At 39.3% G+C, this 15,495-nt stretch overlaps 1 protein-coding gene across 2 annotated transcripts in view; it reads right to left on the bottom strand.

Annotated features, from left to right (window-relative positions):
* ADAMTS3 (ADAM metallopeptidase with thrombospondin type 1 motif 3) overlaps positions 1 to 15,495 on the bottom strand; it is a 279,473-nt gene that overhangs the window by 243,472 nt on the left and 20,506 nt on the right. For both annotated transcript variants that reach the window (XM_070372501.1, XM_005897060.2), the window contains exon 3: positions 13,490 to 13,896. In XM_070372501.1, the coding sequence (XP_070228602.1) occupies positions 13,490 to 13,896 (407 nt within the window). The remainder of the gene's footprint in view (positions 1 to 13,489; positions 13,897 to 15,495) is intronic.

Here is a 15,495-nt window from a genome sequence, read left to right on the forward strand (position 1 = left end):
AGGAATCTGGCATAAGCCTAGGTTTCTGGCTAGAGAATTAGGGTCCAAACTTTCCTTTGTGGACAAATCACACAGGGGTAGCTGTTAAGGGACCATTTTCAGTAGTGTTAAATTTGAGATGGTTATCTGACATCCGTGTGGAGAAGCTGAATGGACAGCAGGACACATATCCAAGTCCAGAGGTCAGAGCAGAGGTCCGGGCCAGACACAGAGGGTCGTTACTGCTTTATGGTATTTGAAGCCATGAAATCACAAGAGATCATCTAGGCTGAGAGCGTAGATACAGCTCAGTGTAGTATTGAGATGGTGTATGGATGGACAGAGTATGGGACTGACTCATAAGAGCTCAAAAACTGTGATGGCCCCAGACTGCTAAAGCTCAGGACAGCTGGAGAACTCAAGGTCTCCATGTTGCCCCGCAGCACAATCCCACCACCAAAGGGAAAAGTGAAAGTCACTCAGTTGTGTACAACTCTTTGTGACTTCATGGACTATATAGTCCATGGAATTCTCTAGGCCAGAGTACTAGAGTGGGTAGCCTTTCCCTTCTCCAGGGGATCTTCCCAACCTAGGGATCGAACCCAGGTCTCCCACGTTGCAGGTGGATTCTTTACTAGCTGAGCCACAGGAAAGCCAAAGAATACTGGAGTGGGAAGCCTATCCCTTCTCCAGTGGATCTTTCCAACCCAGGAACCAAACAGGGTCTCCCGCACTGCAAGCGGATTCTCTACCAACTGGGCTATCAGGGAAGCCCAACCAGTTCTCCAAAGCAAAGTGATGTTAGAAAACTGCAAGCACTTGGTAGTGAATATTGGTTACTGAAGAAATTAAAACGAGGATACACTTCAAAGCTCCCCCTACCATCAGGAAATCTTTGCATGAATCAAAAAGGAATATAAGGATCAGACACATTAAGGTATGTGTCCAAGTTCACAGTTTCTTTAAGTTTCTGTATTCTGCCAGAACTTGGCCTGGGAAGATGGCATTCTGAGGTTTCCAATGTATATGTTGCCTCTGGGCAAGGAGACCAAGAGACGAAGTTGCAGTTGTGCATAGTTAATTCAATCTGGGACTGATGGGTGCTGAGTTAAACTGGCTGGGATGATAACTGGGCAGTGGGCAAGGGCCAAGACAGTATTACAGACCAAAAAAAAAAAAGTTCCAATTCCTTACTTGAGAAAGCAAGTCAGCTGGGAAAAGCCAGTATCCAGAGTCATTGCACACAAACAAGAAACAGACAGTTGAGTTATGGTGTCTGGCACTAACTGGGAACGTATTAGAAATGTAAACTGTCAGGTCCATCTACAGACCCACTAAATCAAAAACTCGGAGGTGGCTATAAGCAAGCTGTGTTTTAACAGACCCTCAGGAGATCCTGATACACACTAAGATTAGAGGCCCCTTGGGGAAAACAATGACTCTCAACTTTGATTTCATATACGTCATATGTAACCTATGAGGAACTGTTCCAGGGAAATGACTGCATCAACAGAGCCGTCACACATTCCTATCCTGGGGTAATTCGGTACTCCTCCTACAACACAGCCAAGGGTAGTCTCTTCTGCTTTTAATATTTTATAAAAATATAAATGTTTCTCTCTCTACATATACATACACATACACATACATATGTAGGTCGAGAGATAGGTAGGTAGGTAGATAGATTTCTCTCTACACTGATTATTTCCACATTTCATTAGGAGTTAAGCTATTAATCTCCCAAAATGGTAATAGAAGCTGGGTCCTTTGGAGCCTTCTAGAATACAGGATTTGTTCATAGTTCGTGGATTTAAAATAAATTTTAAAAAACAGAAAGAGCATATTAGAGAGTAACCATTTCTCAAAAGTGGCACTCATACATGCAATTTCCACTCCCAACCATGATAAATGAAAAATGATGAGTAGGAAGCAATGATTTCTTCCTTGGCCAGGAATGCACTCTCCACAAGGATAAAGAGACCACAAACTTAGTTACAGAGTTACAGAACATTAGTTCTAGAAGGAATCTCTGGAAACTTAGAGTCAACAGTTTCCTAATTTTAGATCTCTGGGCTTCTAGGAACCAGTGGAGGCAACAATTCAGATCTGGCAATGACTGTTACTGTGTCATAAGGTTGAACAAAACAGTACAGGTTTATGAATAACCAAACCTTTTTACTGGAAAAGATCATCAGTCAGTATAAAGAGACTATAATTCATACTTATTGGAAACTTTGACCAGCAATTTTGTATATTTTTGATAGTTAATGTGTAAAATTGTTAATTACTTAATCGTTTATCTGGTTTACAAAGTATTTCAAAACATTAGATGGAACAGGCAGAACAAAAACAATCACTGATGTCATTCAAACCCCTAAGTTTTAAGTATGGGGAAGATTAAGAAGGTAGTTTCATGGGTAAAGTTCAAATTTCAAAACATCCTCATAGGTTAACATGTTTCTAAAACTTTTCCAAGCATAGCATATAAAAATGGGCCTATCCTTGAAATTTTTAGATTAATGGTTAGGATCTAGGACCAATATAAAAGGTTCAGGGACTTCCTACAGCATTATGCTAAGTCTGGGTGTGGTACCATATTAAGCCAAAGGTGACCATGACATGCAGCTGACCAAACAGAAACAGAGATCTTACAGTGATTTAACTTTATCTGGATACACATCACTATGATTGGTCTGCTTTTTTGTCTGGGCAGCCAGTTAATATTATCCTCAAAGCTAGGAATGAAAAATAAAGGACTATATGAAGCCAAGCAGGAAAGCATGATATAGTGGCACCCTATAAGCGAGATCAAATATCCTGCAAGCCCAAAGGAAGTATTACTCCAAGATTTTAATCACTATGTTAAATGCATATTGTTTTACACATAGTGCTAAATAAAACATTTCCCACTGTGTTTGGGTTGCTAACATTTACAGAATCTCTTGCTAAGTGCTGTTCTGCATTTTTTCTTAGGCTTACATGCTCAGACTGGGTCCTGCTATATTCTTACGACACCCAAGCATCAACTTTTAGAGACATCACCAGACAGAAGTAAGCCTTCCAGAATTGTTTTATATTGGAATTGGAAAGTCCTATCAGCTAATCAAAAAACTCAGTGAAGACCCCAAAAGTCTACTCTGATAATGCCATTTAAGTTTAAAAATGCATTTTCTAGCAATTGGAGCTAGGGACCCACCATGCCACCTTTATCTCCACCTCTACCCCTCACAACTGCCTCCACAGACTTGCAGAAAATGCTGTATGCTTTTTTTTTTTTTTTTAAGTAGAACTTTAGACTGGAAACAAAAATAGATATAAGATAGCATATTAACTACCATCAACAAATAAAAGAGATATGAGATAAGATATGAAAACTAGACTCTGAACAACAGCAGTATATACCATCTAATGCCGTGGACTCTTTATTGCTATTTCCATAATGTCTCACTCTGAGATTCATAGTTTAAAATACTGACCAAAATGAAAAGCCTGAGAGGTATGTTAAAATTATGACCTATGCCTCATTAACTCCATTCCAGCCAGGGTATGGGTTCTATCAGACCACTAAAGGGAACTATTCCTAAAGCAGAAGGAGTATACTGTGTGATGCACTGAATGACTGAGTGTTCAAGTGCAAGAAACTGAAGTTTTATAATAATACCAACAAGAAGTCCATCACACTTAGTATGCCTGTGTCAACTGCAAAGAATCTAATACATGGAATAAGATATTTTCACTTTATATTTCTAAGTAGAATCTAAGGAAGAACTTTCTGTATGGCTGCTGCTGCTGCTGCTAAGTCGCTTTAGTCGTGTCCGACTCTGTGCGACCCCACAGACGGCAGCCCACCAGGCTCCCCCGTCCCTGGGATTCTCCAGGCAAGAACACTGGAGTGGGTTGCCATTTCCTTCTCCAATGCATGAAAGTGAAAAGTGAAAGTGAAGTCGCTCAGTCATGTCCGACTCTTAGCGACCCCATGGACTGCAGCCTACCAGGCTCCTCCGTCAATCGGATTTTTCTATATGGCAGAGCTACATATTAATAAGATGGAAAGTAGAGAGCTTCTCATCATTAGAAGTCTTCAAGAAAGCACAGATTAGAGTACCCCTCAGAGAAGATGATACAAAAGGAGCCCTGCATCAGTTGGAGAAGGTCATATAAAAGTTACAGGATTTTTACTATTCACTTCATAGAAGACTATTTTCCATATGTTAGGTCACAGGCTGAGTTGAGTAACTGCAGCACTTTTTTTAACTTTGCAAACTTAATCATAATACAAAAAGCATAGTTGAGCTTTTTATTCTAAACAGTTTTTTCAAGTTCACTGTTGTAGACTGACAATAATAAAATTGCCCTTTTAAATTGTATTTCTGATTAATCTCTCTATGTTTCTAACAGTATTAAAAATCTACAAGCTAGTTCATGTCATGATCTCTGTTAACCACCCACACTGTGAGGAGCATATTTAAGTAACTTGGGGTGATAAAACTGTTATGTTTTGTTGTCAACAGACCTGAGTGCCATTCCAGCTCTGCACCAACTCTAAACACCTAACAACAAATTTTGCCACTGGTCTTTGAATCAAAATATTTAATTAAACATTGATTTTTCTCGACTTTTTCTATGGTTTTTCATATATATGGGTGCATATAAGTATGTTTGTATGTATATAAACATATATGCATGCATATATATGTTTCTACACACATATATACATTTGGTAGATATGATAAATGACATAAAATAAAATGAGATTTAACACTGAAATCAATTCATTCATTGACAGGGTTATCTTGGTGTGTCTTGTTTTTTGAAAGTTCGGTAAACTTGATCAAATTACTCTTTAGGCTGGAAGCAAAAATCACTAAAACAACATTAGAAATACTCCTTTGAGAATAAAAAAGAAGTAAGGGATAGGAACAAACAGTCAACACAGTAAGAAAGTGAGAAGAACACTTCAGATGGAAGAAATTATAGCCAAGCTGCTGCTATAATTGTGTCCAACTCTGTGCAACTCTATGGAGGCTCCTCTGTCCACAGGATTCTCTAGGCAGGAATACTGGAGTGGCTTTCCATTTCCTTCTCCAATACAAAGAGGTTAAATGAGGCACTTCATTCACCAAACTTGAAAGACTGAAGGACCCAGATGATGGGAGAAGTCAGATTTTTAAAAATCAACTTTCTTAACCCTCTTAGAAAAAATTTGGGGAATAAATTCTAGAAAAAAAAACAACAAAAAAAGCTACTGAGAAAAATCTCTCTAAACTCCAGAGAAAAAGCTCCATAACTTTAGCAAAGACTTTCTACAAAGAAAAGCAACATAATTAAGGAATACGAATCTTGCCCTCCTTTCATCCTGAATATCCATGCAAGCATGTCATTATCAAGTACAGTTACTGAATTTGGTCTTAATACATACACCTCTAGGATCTACCCTCTTTTGTCTCTCTCTCCCTCTTGCATTAAACTTGCTCCTGTGCGTGCATGCACACTCAGTCTCTTTGGTCGTGTCTGACTCTTTGCAGCCCCAAGGAGTGTAGGCTTCCAAGCTCCTATGTCCGTGGGATTCTCCAGGCAAGAATACTGGAGTGGGTTGCCATGCTCTCCTTCAGGGGTTTTTCCTGACCCAGGGATTGAACCCACATCCTCTGTGTCTCCTGCACTGCAGGTGGATTCTTTACCACTGAGCCACAGGAGAAGCTGCACTTGCTCCTTCATTCAGCTAAATACTGACCAAGACTACTTTGGCTCGCCCATGTATTCATTACATATATTACAAAGTTCATGAAATCTTCTTACCCCATCCTCTCTTCATGTTTATGGCCATCACAAATATCTCCTACTTTCCTCAGAGGCTCTTCCTCTTACCCATCCCAACCTCTGCCATCATCAGTGGTCACTTTAACATACATGGTTATCTTTCCAATTGTCTGGGATCACAAATACTGCTTTCTCCAGGAAGCCTTCTATCATCCTTCCAGGTATAAATAATCTTTCCATCACCTGGATTCTCACATTTCATCTACTCTAGTCTTAGAGCATATAAAACATTCCTGCCTTGTACTTTAGTTCTATTTTTGCATATCTTATATCTAGCATTCCTGGAGGAAGACAAAGGTTATGCCCAGCTTACCTCAATATTGCTCACAGCAATCAGTCTAGCCCTTTACATATCCTAGCTCTTCCAAAAGCTTTATTAACTTGATCAGTATTCCTAGAAGCAAAGATGCAGCCACACGATTAACAGTTTTTGCAGTCGAGGACCTTGAGGCTGGGTTTAGTTTGCAAGAACTCTGTGACTTCAAAGCCTGATTATGCACAAAGGTGTCATATCAATATCTTGCTGTACTTTTGTTCTTGTTTTAGTGATAATTTACCGAGAAGAAGAAGAAACTAAAGATGTGGTCAGCACTATTTTCACAGTTCCTAAAGTGTCTTGAGTATCTTTAAAAATCTGTATTAAAGTTATAATGAAGTCCTAGTTGCCATGGCACTGAGAAGAATAGGAAGCATTACTTCTCAGGTCAACTTTCCCTCCCTTTTTATTTATTTTCTGTTTTCCATTCCTATACAAAGAAAGATGTGAAACACCACATTTATTTTTTCCCCAATTTTTAGCTCACCCTTAAACTTAATTTAAAAATGTACTATATCAAAGTTAGAGACAGTAATGGGAAATAAACCATAATCAAATTGATGTAAATAAAATCATAAGCTGAAGGGGCTTCCCTGGTGGTTCCGTGGTTAAGAATCTGCCTGCCAATGCAGGGGACATGGGTTCGATCCCTGGTCTGAGAAGATCCCACATGTCACGAGGCAACTAAAGCCATGCACCACAGCTACTGAAGCCCGAGCACTCTGTAACCTGTGAGCTTCAACAAGAGAGGCCATTGCCATGGGAAGCCTGAGCATATCAACTAGAAAGTAGCCCGCGCTTGTGTGAAGGAAGACCCAGTGTGGCCGAAAATATAAATAAATAAAATAAACATAAGTTGAACAAGTGGTACCCACAAACATGAATAGTTTATATCAGCTACAAAATAACTATTAAAAAGAAGTATTTTCAAAATCACACAAGAGAAATATAGCCAAAAATTTTGCAAAAGGCTTGACATATGTATAATTCTGGATTTATACAAATTAAGTGCAAAATGTGAAAATGATCAAAGACTTGCTAAATTTTTCCGCTTCACCACAGATAAGCATAACCAGGCTGCCTATCTGAGAGGAAGGCAGGGTAGGAAATGTAACCAACAGCCCAGATCCAGCACAGGCAGGATTAATACTGTCAGCTCCTATGGGGCCAAATCTCAGGTAAGAAGCAACGAGGCTTATCACAGTACTGGTTCTCCCAAACTAGTTAAACTAGAGGACTTATAACTAGTTTTTCCTTTCTACTTATGGAAATAAAAGGGTATAGGTGCTTTGAGCATCTTCTAACCCTGCATTGCTAAAAGCAGCCTGGTGTAGGTGGCTGGAAGTGAAACGAGGTTTCAGTCCTTTGTTCCCCAGACCTACTGAAGTGTCTTAAATCAACATGTACACGGTTAAGACACAAAAACTCCCTCTGTCCCATCAGGAAAATACACATCTTCCATAGACAAGTTCCTTGGGGGAAAAAAGGTGGGAGGCAACTAGCTTTTAGAGATTAGGTTCTCCTCATAAAAGCAGACGTTCAAATGTCAACATCTAAAGATCAGTCCTTGAAAACTCTAAACCCACTATAAATAGCTATGGATTTGTATCTATTTTTAGTATCAAACATTTCATTTACCAGATTGAGCTGTATTTATAATCACTAGTCAAATATTCTTAATCCCAGGCACACTGGCTCATAATACTTTTTAAAATAGACTTTTTAAAAAGTGCCTCTGCAGTTGGACTTAGTGAAATAGGCATACAGAGGACATGTTTCTGAAGGGACCAAATCCCAAAGCAGAAGTCTTAAGGCAGGGACGTCTGAAGGCTGTTTGCTTTATAAGTTTGTGGTTGTCCACAAAGACTTCATTTGGCCATGCCCCAAATCTAAAAAGGGTAAATTACCTCCAATACTAATCAGATGTGACTATCACACATTTTAGAAAAGAGGTTTTGCCTATGGCTCCCAAGTTTTAAGCTTCCAAGACTCCCTAACCTAATAGTGGAGATGTCCTATTAGAAGCCTCAGGATGGCTAAGAGTGGTCTCAAGAACAAGGCAGGATAAACAGGAGTTAGGAGGGAAAAAAAACACCTATGTTTTTACTGGCCTTTCCTGAGTTTATCCATTTTACATGTTATTTTATTAGATAACCCCTAGTGACTTCATTTGAGAAGGGCCTGGCAATCCGCTCCAGTATTCTTGCCTGGAGAATCCCGTGGACAGAGGAGCCTGGCAGGATATAGTCTGCAGCATCGTGAAGAGTCAGACACAACTGAAACAATTTAGCATGCATGCACGCACAGTGATTTCATCTGGAAGAAGGATTTCAAATGTTGCAAAATATTGAAAATTTCTGTCCTCGATAAGCTGCCTTGATCATAAAGTCAGCCCACAAGGAAATCATTGAGTTGGATAATCCAAAATAGCCATCATCAGTCAGTTCTTCCAGTCTCAACCAGTTTCCTCTGATGACAATCCAGAGCAATTAACAAAGGGATATCGTTCTCATAAGTCTAGAAAAATCCAGTTCCCTTATGTTATGAACACATGACATAAAGACTACTAACCAAATAACCCTTTATTTTGGCAAATTTGAAGACCACAAAATATGACTGTGAGTTGCCACTACTCACAGGGGAGATTTAATAGTGTTATAGGGCAAATGCCAGGGCTCTGTGGAATAAAGAAATCTACTTTCAGCTGGAATTCTCAGCCAGAAGCATCTTCCCACTTAGAAGTGTGTGAAATGCCTGCCATCACCATGACTCCTGACCACTGGACTCTCACTGTAGAGACGCAGAAGCAGAAGGGTAACACACGTCAATGGCCTCCAGCCAAAGACCACTAGGAACTCATCTGCAGTTGACAAGCTGGGTTTATTAGGTTGCCGGGAGCCAGAACACACACCAGAGGGAAGCATAAGCATCTCAGTAAGAGAGCTTTAGAAAGAACCTATTAACAGGATTTAGGCTTTGGCAGGATAATTTGGAGGAGGATCTAGAGAATTGGGCTTTTTAAAAATTGGATGCTGTCAGAAAACAAGGACAACTCCATGACTGAATATCGTAACAATTCTCACTTACAGTAAGAGAAGACATAAAGCTGTAATCGGTAAAGAATTAGCTATCATTCATAAAAGATAATCTTGACAAAGATTCAAAAAAGGTCATCCTAGGCAGAACAGATATGGTTCTTGGCCACAGTGGGTGAAAATCACTGTCAATTCCTTCATGCAGAACACTTTGATGTTGATTTCAGAAATGCACAGAATAATATTTTAGATATCATGTACATCTATGTCCGGGCTTCCCTGGTGGTTCAGGCAGTAAAGAATCTGCCTGCAATGCAGGAGACATAGATTTGATCCCTGGGTTGGGAAGATCCCCTGGAGAAAGGAATGGCTACTCACTCCAGCATTCTTTCCTGGAGAACCACATGGACAGAAAAGCCTGGTAGGCTACAGTCCATGGGGTTGTAGAGTCAGACACGAGTCAGACATCTTTTTCATATCACATTCTAGACCTTGGCTCTGCATATGTCACTTAAGGCAATTTACTGTCTTCCTCCATAATGTCCAAGTTAAGGGAACTTTCCTGTGATCACTTCATGCTGCTGCTGCTAAGTTGCTTCAGTTGTGTCTGACTCTGTGCGACCCCATAGATGGCAGCCCACCAGGCTCCCCCATCCCTCGGATTCTTCAGGCAAAAACACTGGAGTGGGTTGCCATTTCCTTCTCCAACGCCTTCTCTGGACCATTTCATAGTTACCTGGAATAAGTAGTATTCAGTCAAGTTTCTGATGTTCAGAGGAATAGGAATAGCTAAGTATTACTACTTGCTTTTCAAACTACCTGGGGTAAATAAACTGTTTCTTTTCTCCCCAATTGTTCTTGGGCTGATAATTTTGTAAAATACAAGAAAAACTAATTACTAGGAAAAAAACAAAAAAGACACAAAATAGCAGCCTCAGCTTTTTATTTTTTGTTTTTACTGTTAGGTCGGAGCCTGGTGGGCTGCTGTCTATGGGGTCACACACAGTTGGACACGACTGAAGTGACTTAGCAGCAGCAGCAGCAGCAGCCAACACAAATATAATAACTATGTCAAAGTGTCATAAAGTTTCTTTATATAGTCTCACCTTCAGTATTTATCTTGACCTGGGTGTATGGACACTCTTTGAGCAGTACTGTTGTTTTTATTTTTTTTTACAAATCACAGCCTTCTGTTTAATATAAATTAATTCTGTCTCAGACCACTATCTATTTCACATATACATAGTTTGCCGCAAGGTAGCATTAGAGAAAAAGAGGTAAGGGGTTTCACTCAGGGAAAAGGCCATGGTAAGAGCTTCCCAATCTCAGTGAAAAATAAATACCTGTGGCTGCTCCCTATGACTAAGAGTTTCAAAAGACCCACGTAGATAATCAGATCACAGGAATCTCATCAACAATAATCTACATTAGACCCATCCAGGTAGGGCTTCACTGGCTTTCTCTTCCATAGCAGGATACTTCACTTCATCTTGCTGAGCAGAGATGGTCCCATTGGCATTTTTAGGCCAGGAGGGGCTCTGCTTTCTGCTAAGACAACTTAGATTTGGTTATAATCCCAGAGTTTCCCAGGGAAATGGCTTTCTAGCCCATCAGCTTAATCCTCAGGCATCTATGTGATCTCAATATCCCTGTTTCTCTTCCTAAGGTCAAGAAGGTCAAACTTAAATCCCCTACACAGCAAGTTAAAGGAACAAAAAAGGGTTTAAGAATCTGCTAATTAGTCAAGTTTATTTACATTCACATCAGTTTTACTTCCTACTTAATTTCAGCTAAGATGCTTATTCTATCCAATGCAATTTTAAGAATTTGTCCCCAGCTTAATGAAGCAGTAGTCATCACTCTATTGATCTGCTCTCTATTACTGAGCTTCTAGTCCTGCCGTCATCTTTATTCTTCCTCCATAGCTGCTATGAGCTGGAAACTCTAAAAAGCCTTCTGTTTAGGTACACCCACATAGTCAGCACTGCCTGCTATAGACTGGACTCCTCTCTTTTCCAAGATCAAGCTCAAGGCCTGAGCCATGTATGCCTGGTTAGAAACTCTGTCCCCATTCATAAAATCTCTCCAGAAGATACTTCCCTTTATCACAACTTTTTTAAGTTGAACATAATTTTAGTATGCATGTGTGTGTGTGTGTGTGTATACACATACATGTATACCAGATATTTTGACACTTAAAATCTATGGCAAATTTAACCTCTTTGAGCTCCATGAGAATGGTAATCATGACCATTCATCATTTCACAATGCCTGGAACAGCGCTTGCCCAGAATTGACTTCTCAGAAATATGTTTTAATTAATTAAAGGATCAAAGAATGGAACAAATAAATACACTGGTTGAGTTGTGCACATGCACACAAATAGACACACTATGTCAACAGTTAACACCATACCTTAAAAATGAGAAATCAATCCTAATAATTAATGTATATTCATACTGTATACCTATTTTCCTCTTCCTTACAACTATTGCCCTATATTTCTGTATCTATGATTAGATCATTTGACATGTACAGTAAGAAAAACACTGATTGCTAAGTCAGGTTTAAAAACTCACTATTAAAATAATTTTCTTGCCTTTTGCCTTCTTTAAACTGATTTTCAAGTTTCAAATCTCCTAGCCCAAGCTTCAGTCTTAACCAGGGAGACAAAAAGTACGTAATCTTCTTATGCAATAAAACTTAAAAATAACATTGAATTAAGTTTTATACTCAATATACTTAGAAGTATTATAAAATAGTACCTTTTATGGAATTTATTTCCTTTTATACTCTAGTACTGTTGAATCAAGCTCTTGGTGAATATTTTAAACTTTGTCTTCTAGAAGATGTTTTCTTTCTATTGTTTTAGTCAGTAATTTAGTTAAGTCAGATCTATTAAACATTTGTGTGGAATGAGAAGAATCTTAGAGATTCCTTGTGTCTTCAAGCCCCATAGCATGGTCTAGCACCAATGAGATGCTGTGAATCTTAAACTGAAAGGGTCCAACTAGGAGACCTGCCACACACGCTCTCTTCAGTTTTCTGTTCAGGCTTCTAAAGCCCTATAGAATATCTAGAGGCAGTACAAGACCTCCAGATAAAGCCTGCAACCATGAACTCAACAGGCCTTGAGTAAAAAATACGGCATCATAACTCTTTTGGGTTGTGCTTATGCATTAAGAGGACAGTAGCAGAAGATTCCAGAGAAGGCACTGGCGACCCACTCCAGTACTCTTGCCTGGAAAATCCCATGGGCGGAGGAGCCTGGTAGGCTGCAGTCCATGGGGTCGCTAAGAGTCAGACACGACTGAACAACTTCACTTTCACTTTTCACTCATGCATTGGAGAAGGAAATGGCAACCCACTCCAGTGTTCTTGCCTGGAGAATCCTAGGGACAGGGGAGCCTGGTGGGCTGCCATCTATAGGGTCGCACAGAGTCGGACACGACTAACGTGACTTAACAGCAGCAGCAGCAGAAGATTCAAGGTACTGTTTGGGACGAGCCAAGGTAGAAGGAATGCAAGGATTGTTTTGAGAACTCCCAGAAGAGAGACAAAACAAAAAGAATAGCTGTGAACTCCCAAGAAACAGCAGCCTGGCAACCACAGAAAGAAAAATGGTTGCTCTTTTTGAACAAAGGCTTGGAGTCAATTATGAATGGAAGAGGCATAAACATTGACACACTTCTCAAATAACATCTGGAGATGCAAGACAAAAATATTTCACATCCTCAGAGTGTGTGAAGAAGGGTCAGTTACTATTAGCCTCAACCACAAAAGTGAATAACAATATATAGGTATTTCATTCAAAAGCAAGAGAAAATAAAGTAAAGCCACCATAGCGAGAGAACTACACCTCAGGTTCATACACTAATGCAATTTGAACAAATTCTGACAGAGAAGCACCTTGTTTCCCATTTCAGCATTCTGAGGGGTGTGCAAAAGAATGCTTTCTAAATATTTTCTTTAATAAAATACCTAATGTTTCCTCATAAGAACGGAAATACTATCATTTTGAAGGAATCTATGCTTCTTTAAAAAGTTGTCAGGATGATTTTAAAGAAGTAAGGAAATAAAATTCCCAATGTGACGCAAGTGGACATATAAGCAAACAGCGCTAAAGTAGTTGTCTTTGGTTTCTTAGACTAATGTCTTCATGTCAAAATGAAGCCAAAGCACACATCTTTGACAGTGAAATGCTTTCTAATGCTTGTTCCTGAACTTGAAATATAATAATGAGGCTTTCTTTCCACCTCTACCTTCCAAACCATGCTGAAGCCATGCTGCACTCCCAAACACCTGCAAACACACAGACACAAAAGGCAAGGAGTCTTACCAGACCATCACAGTTGCTAATGGCAACAGAAGTTCCTGGAATGTCCATGATGTCACCAACATAAGCACAGTTGGGCTGCAAAGGCTCGGTTTTCCAGATTCTCTCCGAAGTACTTCCTGGCTGATGATCATTAATGGGGTCGGTTATATTCCCAGGCACCGGAGATGCCTCATGCCATTCCACAACAGCACCAGGAGCTACCAGCTGAGTGTTGGGCTTTAGTCGCAGATGAAAATCTCTTCCAAATGCCGTGATGTTAAAGAACAATTGCTCAGAGTTGGAAGACACGTCCCTCGTTGACCTCTTTTTGTGATTTGCAGAAAGAATATGGGAAAGATAGTGTCCTTCAAAATTCGTGCTGACAGGAGTCACCAGCTCATACTCTCTCTGTCTCTTTATTGGTAAATCTGTGGGGTGAAAAAACAGAACTGTAGAATCCTGTGTAACAAGAGAACACAGGAAGATGTAACACAGGCATCAAGGGTCCACCTCACAAGACTGCACCTCAACTTGCATAATAAATATATTCTTGAATTGTCTCATAAGCAGTAAGTTTTGAGAACTCAAATCATTTCTCAAACACATTTAGGTAACTCTGTGTTAAATTAATCATTTTTTTTTAATTTTTAAAAAATTTCACTACATGTGAATACTCATCTCATTTATGTGTTTGAGAATATGAATAAAATAACTTTCCATAAATTTATCAAGCTTGCTTATAACCAAGACATACACTCAATTAATGTATCATTGATATAATTAATAATTGCTACAGACTTTTAACAAAGTTGCTACTATGTAGAAGATAGTTTTCCTAATTGCTTTAATTTTTTTCCTTATAAGAATCCTAGAATTTATACTTATCACAATAGTTTTGTGTATTAAATACAATGTACTTTGTACTATATCTACCACTGGCCTGTAATTTATACACTGTAGTTTATGGTGCTGCAGTTGATACATATTTTTCCACCATACCAACCCTAATAAGCATACTTCACAGGTGAGGAAACTGAGATTCAGGAGGTGTGTGTCCAAGGTCACATAACTGTGAAGCTCAGCTGTATCTTCACATCACACTCCAAAGCCCATACACTTCCTTTGCTTTATCATGTTTGTGTCCCATAAATCACAAAACATTTTCAGCAAATGAGGAGAATGGAGTAAAAAGGATCTATAAGTTGAATACACAAGTACTGGTTAGTCAAGAGCAGACAGCATTGTTATTTTGCACCATACTCCTTACACAGGAAGACCCTCATTGGAATACAAATTCAATATTAAGGGTCCACTTTATAACATGGGTGGCCACTCACATGTTTAATTGAATTGCACAGTTAGAACTTAACTGTTTAGCCAAGTTTCGCCAGATTTGAGTATTGTGTCAGCTGAAATGCAAACATCCTTGGGAAAGACAACACATTAAATGAACCATTTCTTCCTTAACAGAAACAATTTTGAAGGCAAAAGGAAACAAGCAGGGCAATAAGAATGAAGAAAGAACACATGGAAAAGAAACTCTAAGAGCATGAATTTAAAAGTTCTCCACCTTCATAATTCTAGCCTCAGACTAGCCCTATAGGTATGACAAAGTAGGTATGAAAAAAATTATATGATTCACAAAGATTCCTCACCTATGGAAGCTTCATGATTTTATGTAATACATTAGCATATTGGACCCATAAATGAATCTACAACCTATGTTCTTAAAGTGTTTTATAAAATCACTGTGAAAGGTGAAGTCACTCAGTCATGTCCAACTCTTTGAGACCCTATGGACTGTAGCCCACCAAGCTCCTCCATCCACGTGATTTTCCACACTGGAGTGGGTTGCCATTTCCTTCTCCAGGGTATCTTCCTGACCCAGGGATCAAACTAGGGTCTTCCACATTGCAGGCAGACTCTACCATCTGAGCCACCAGGGAATCCCATGAAGTGAAAGTCACTCAGTCATGTCCAACTCTTTGTGATCCCACAAACTATACAGTCCTTGGAATTCTCCAGGC

The sequence above is a fragment of the Bos mutus genome, chromosome 6, assembly GCF_027580195.1.
Source record: "Bos mutus isolate GX-2022 chromosome 6, NWIPB_WYAK_1.1, whole genome shotgun sequence".
NCBI classification, from domain to species: domain Eukaryota; kingdom Metazoa; phylum Chordata; class Mammalia; order Artiodactyla; family Bovidae; genus Bos; species Bos mutus.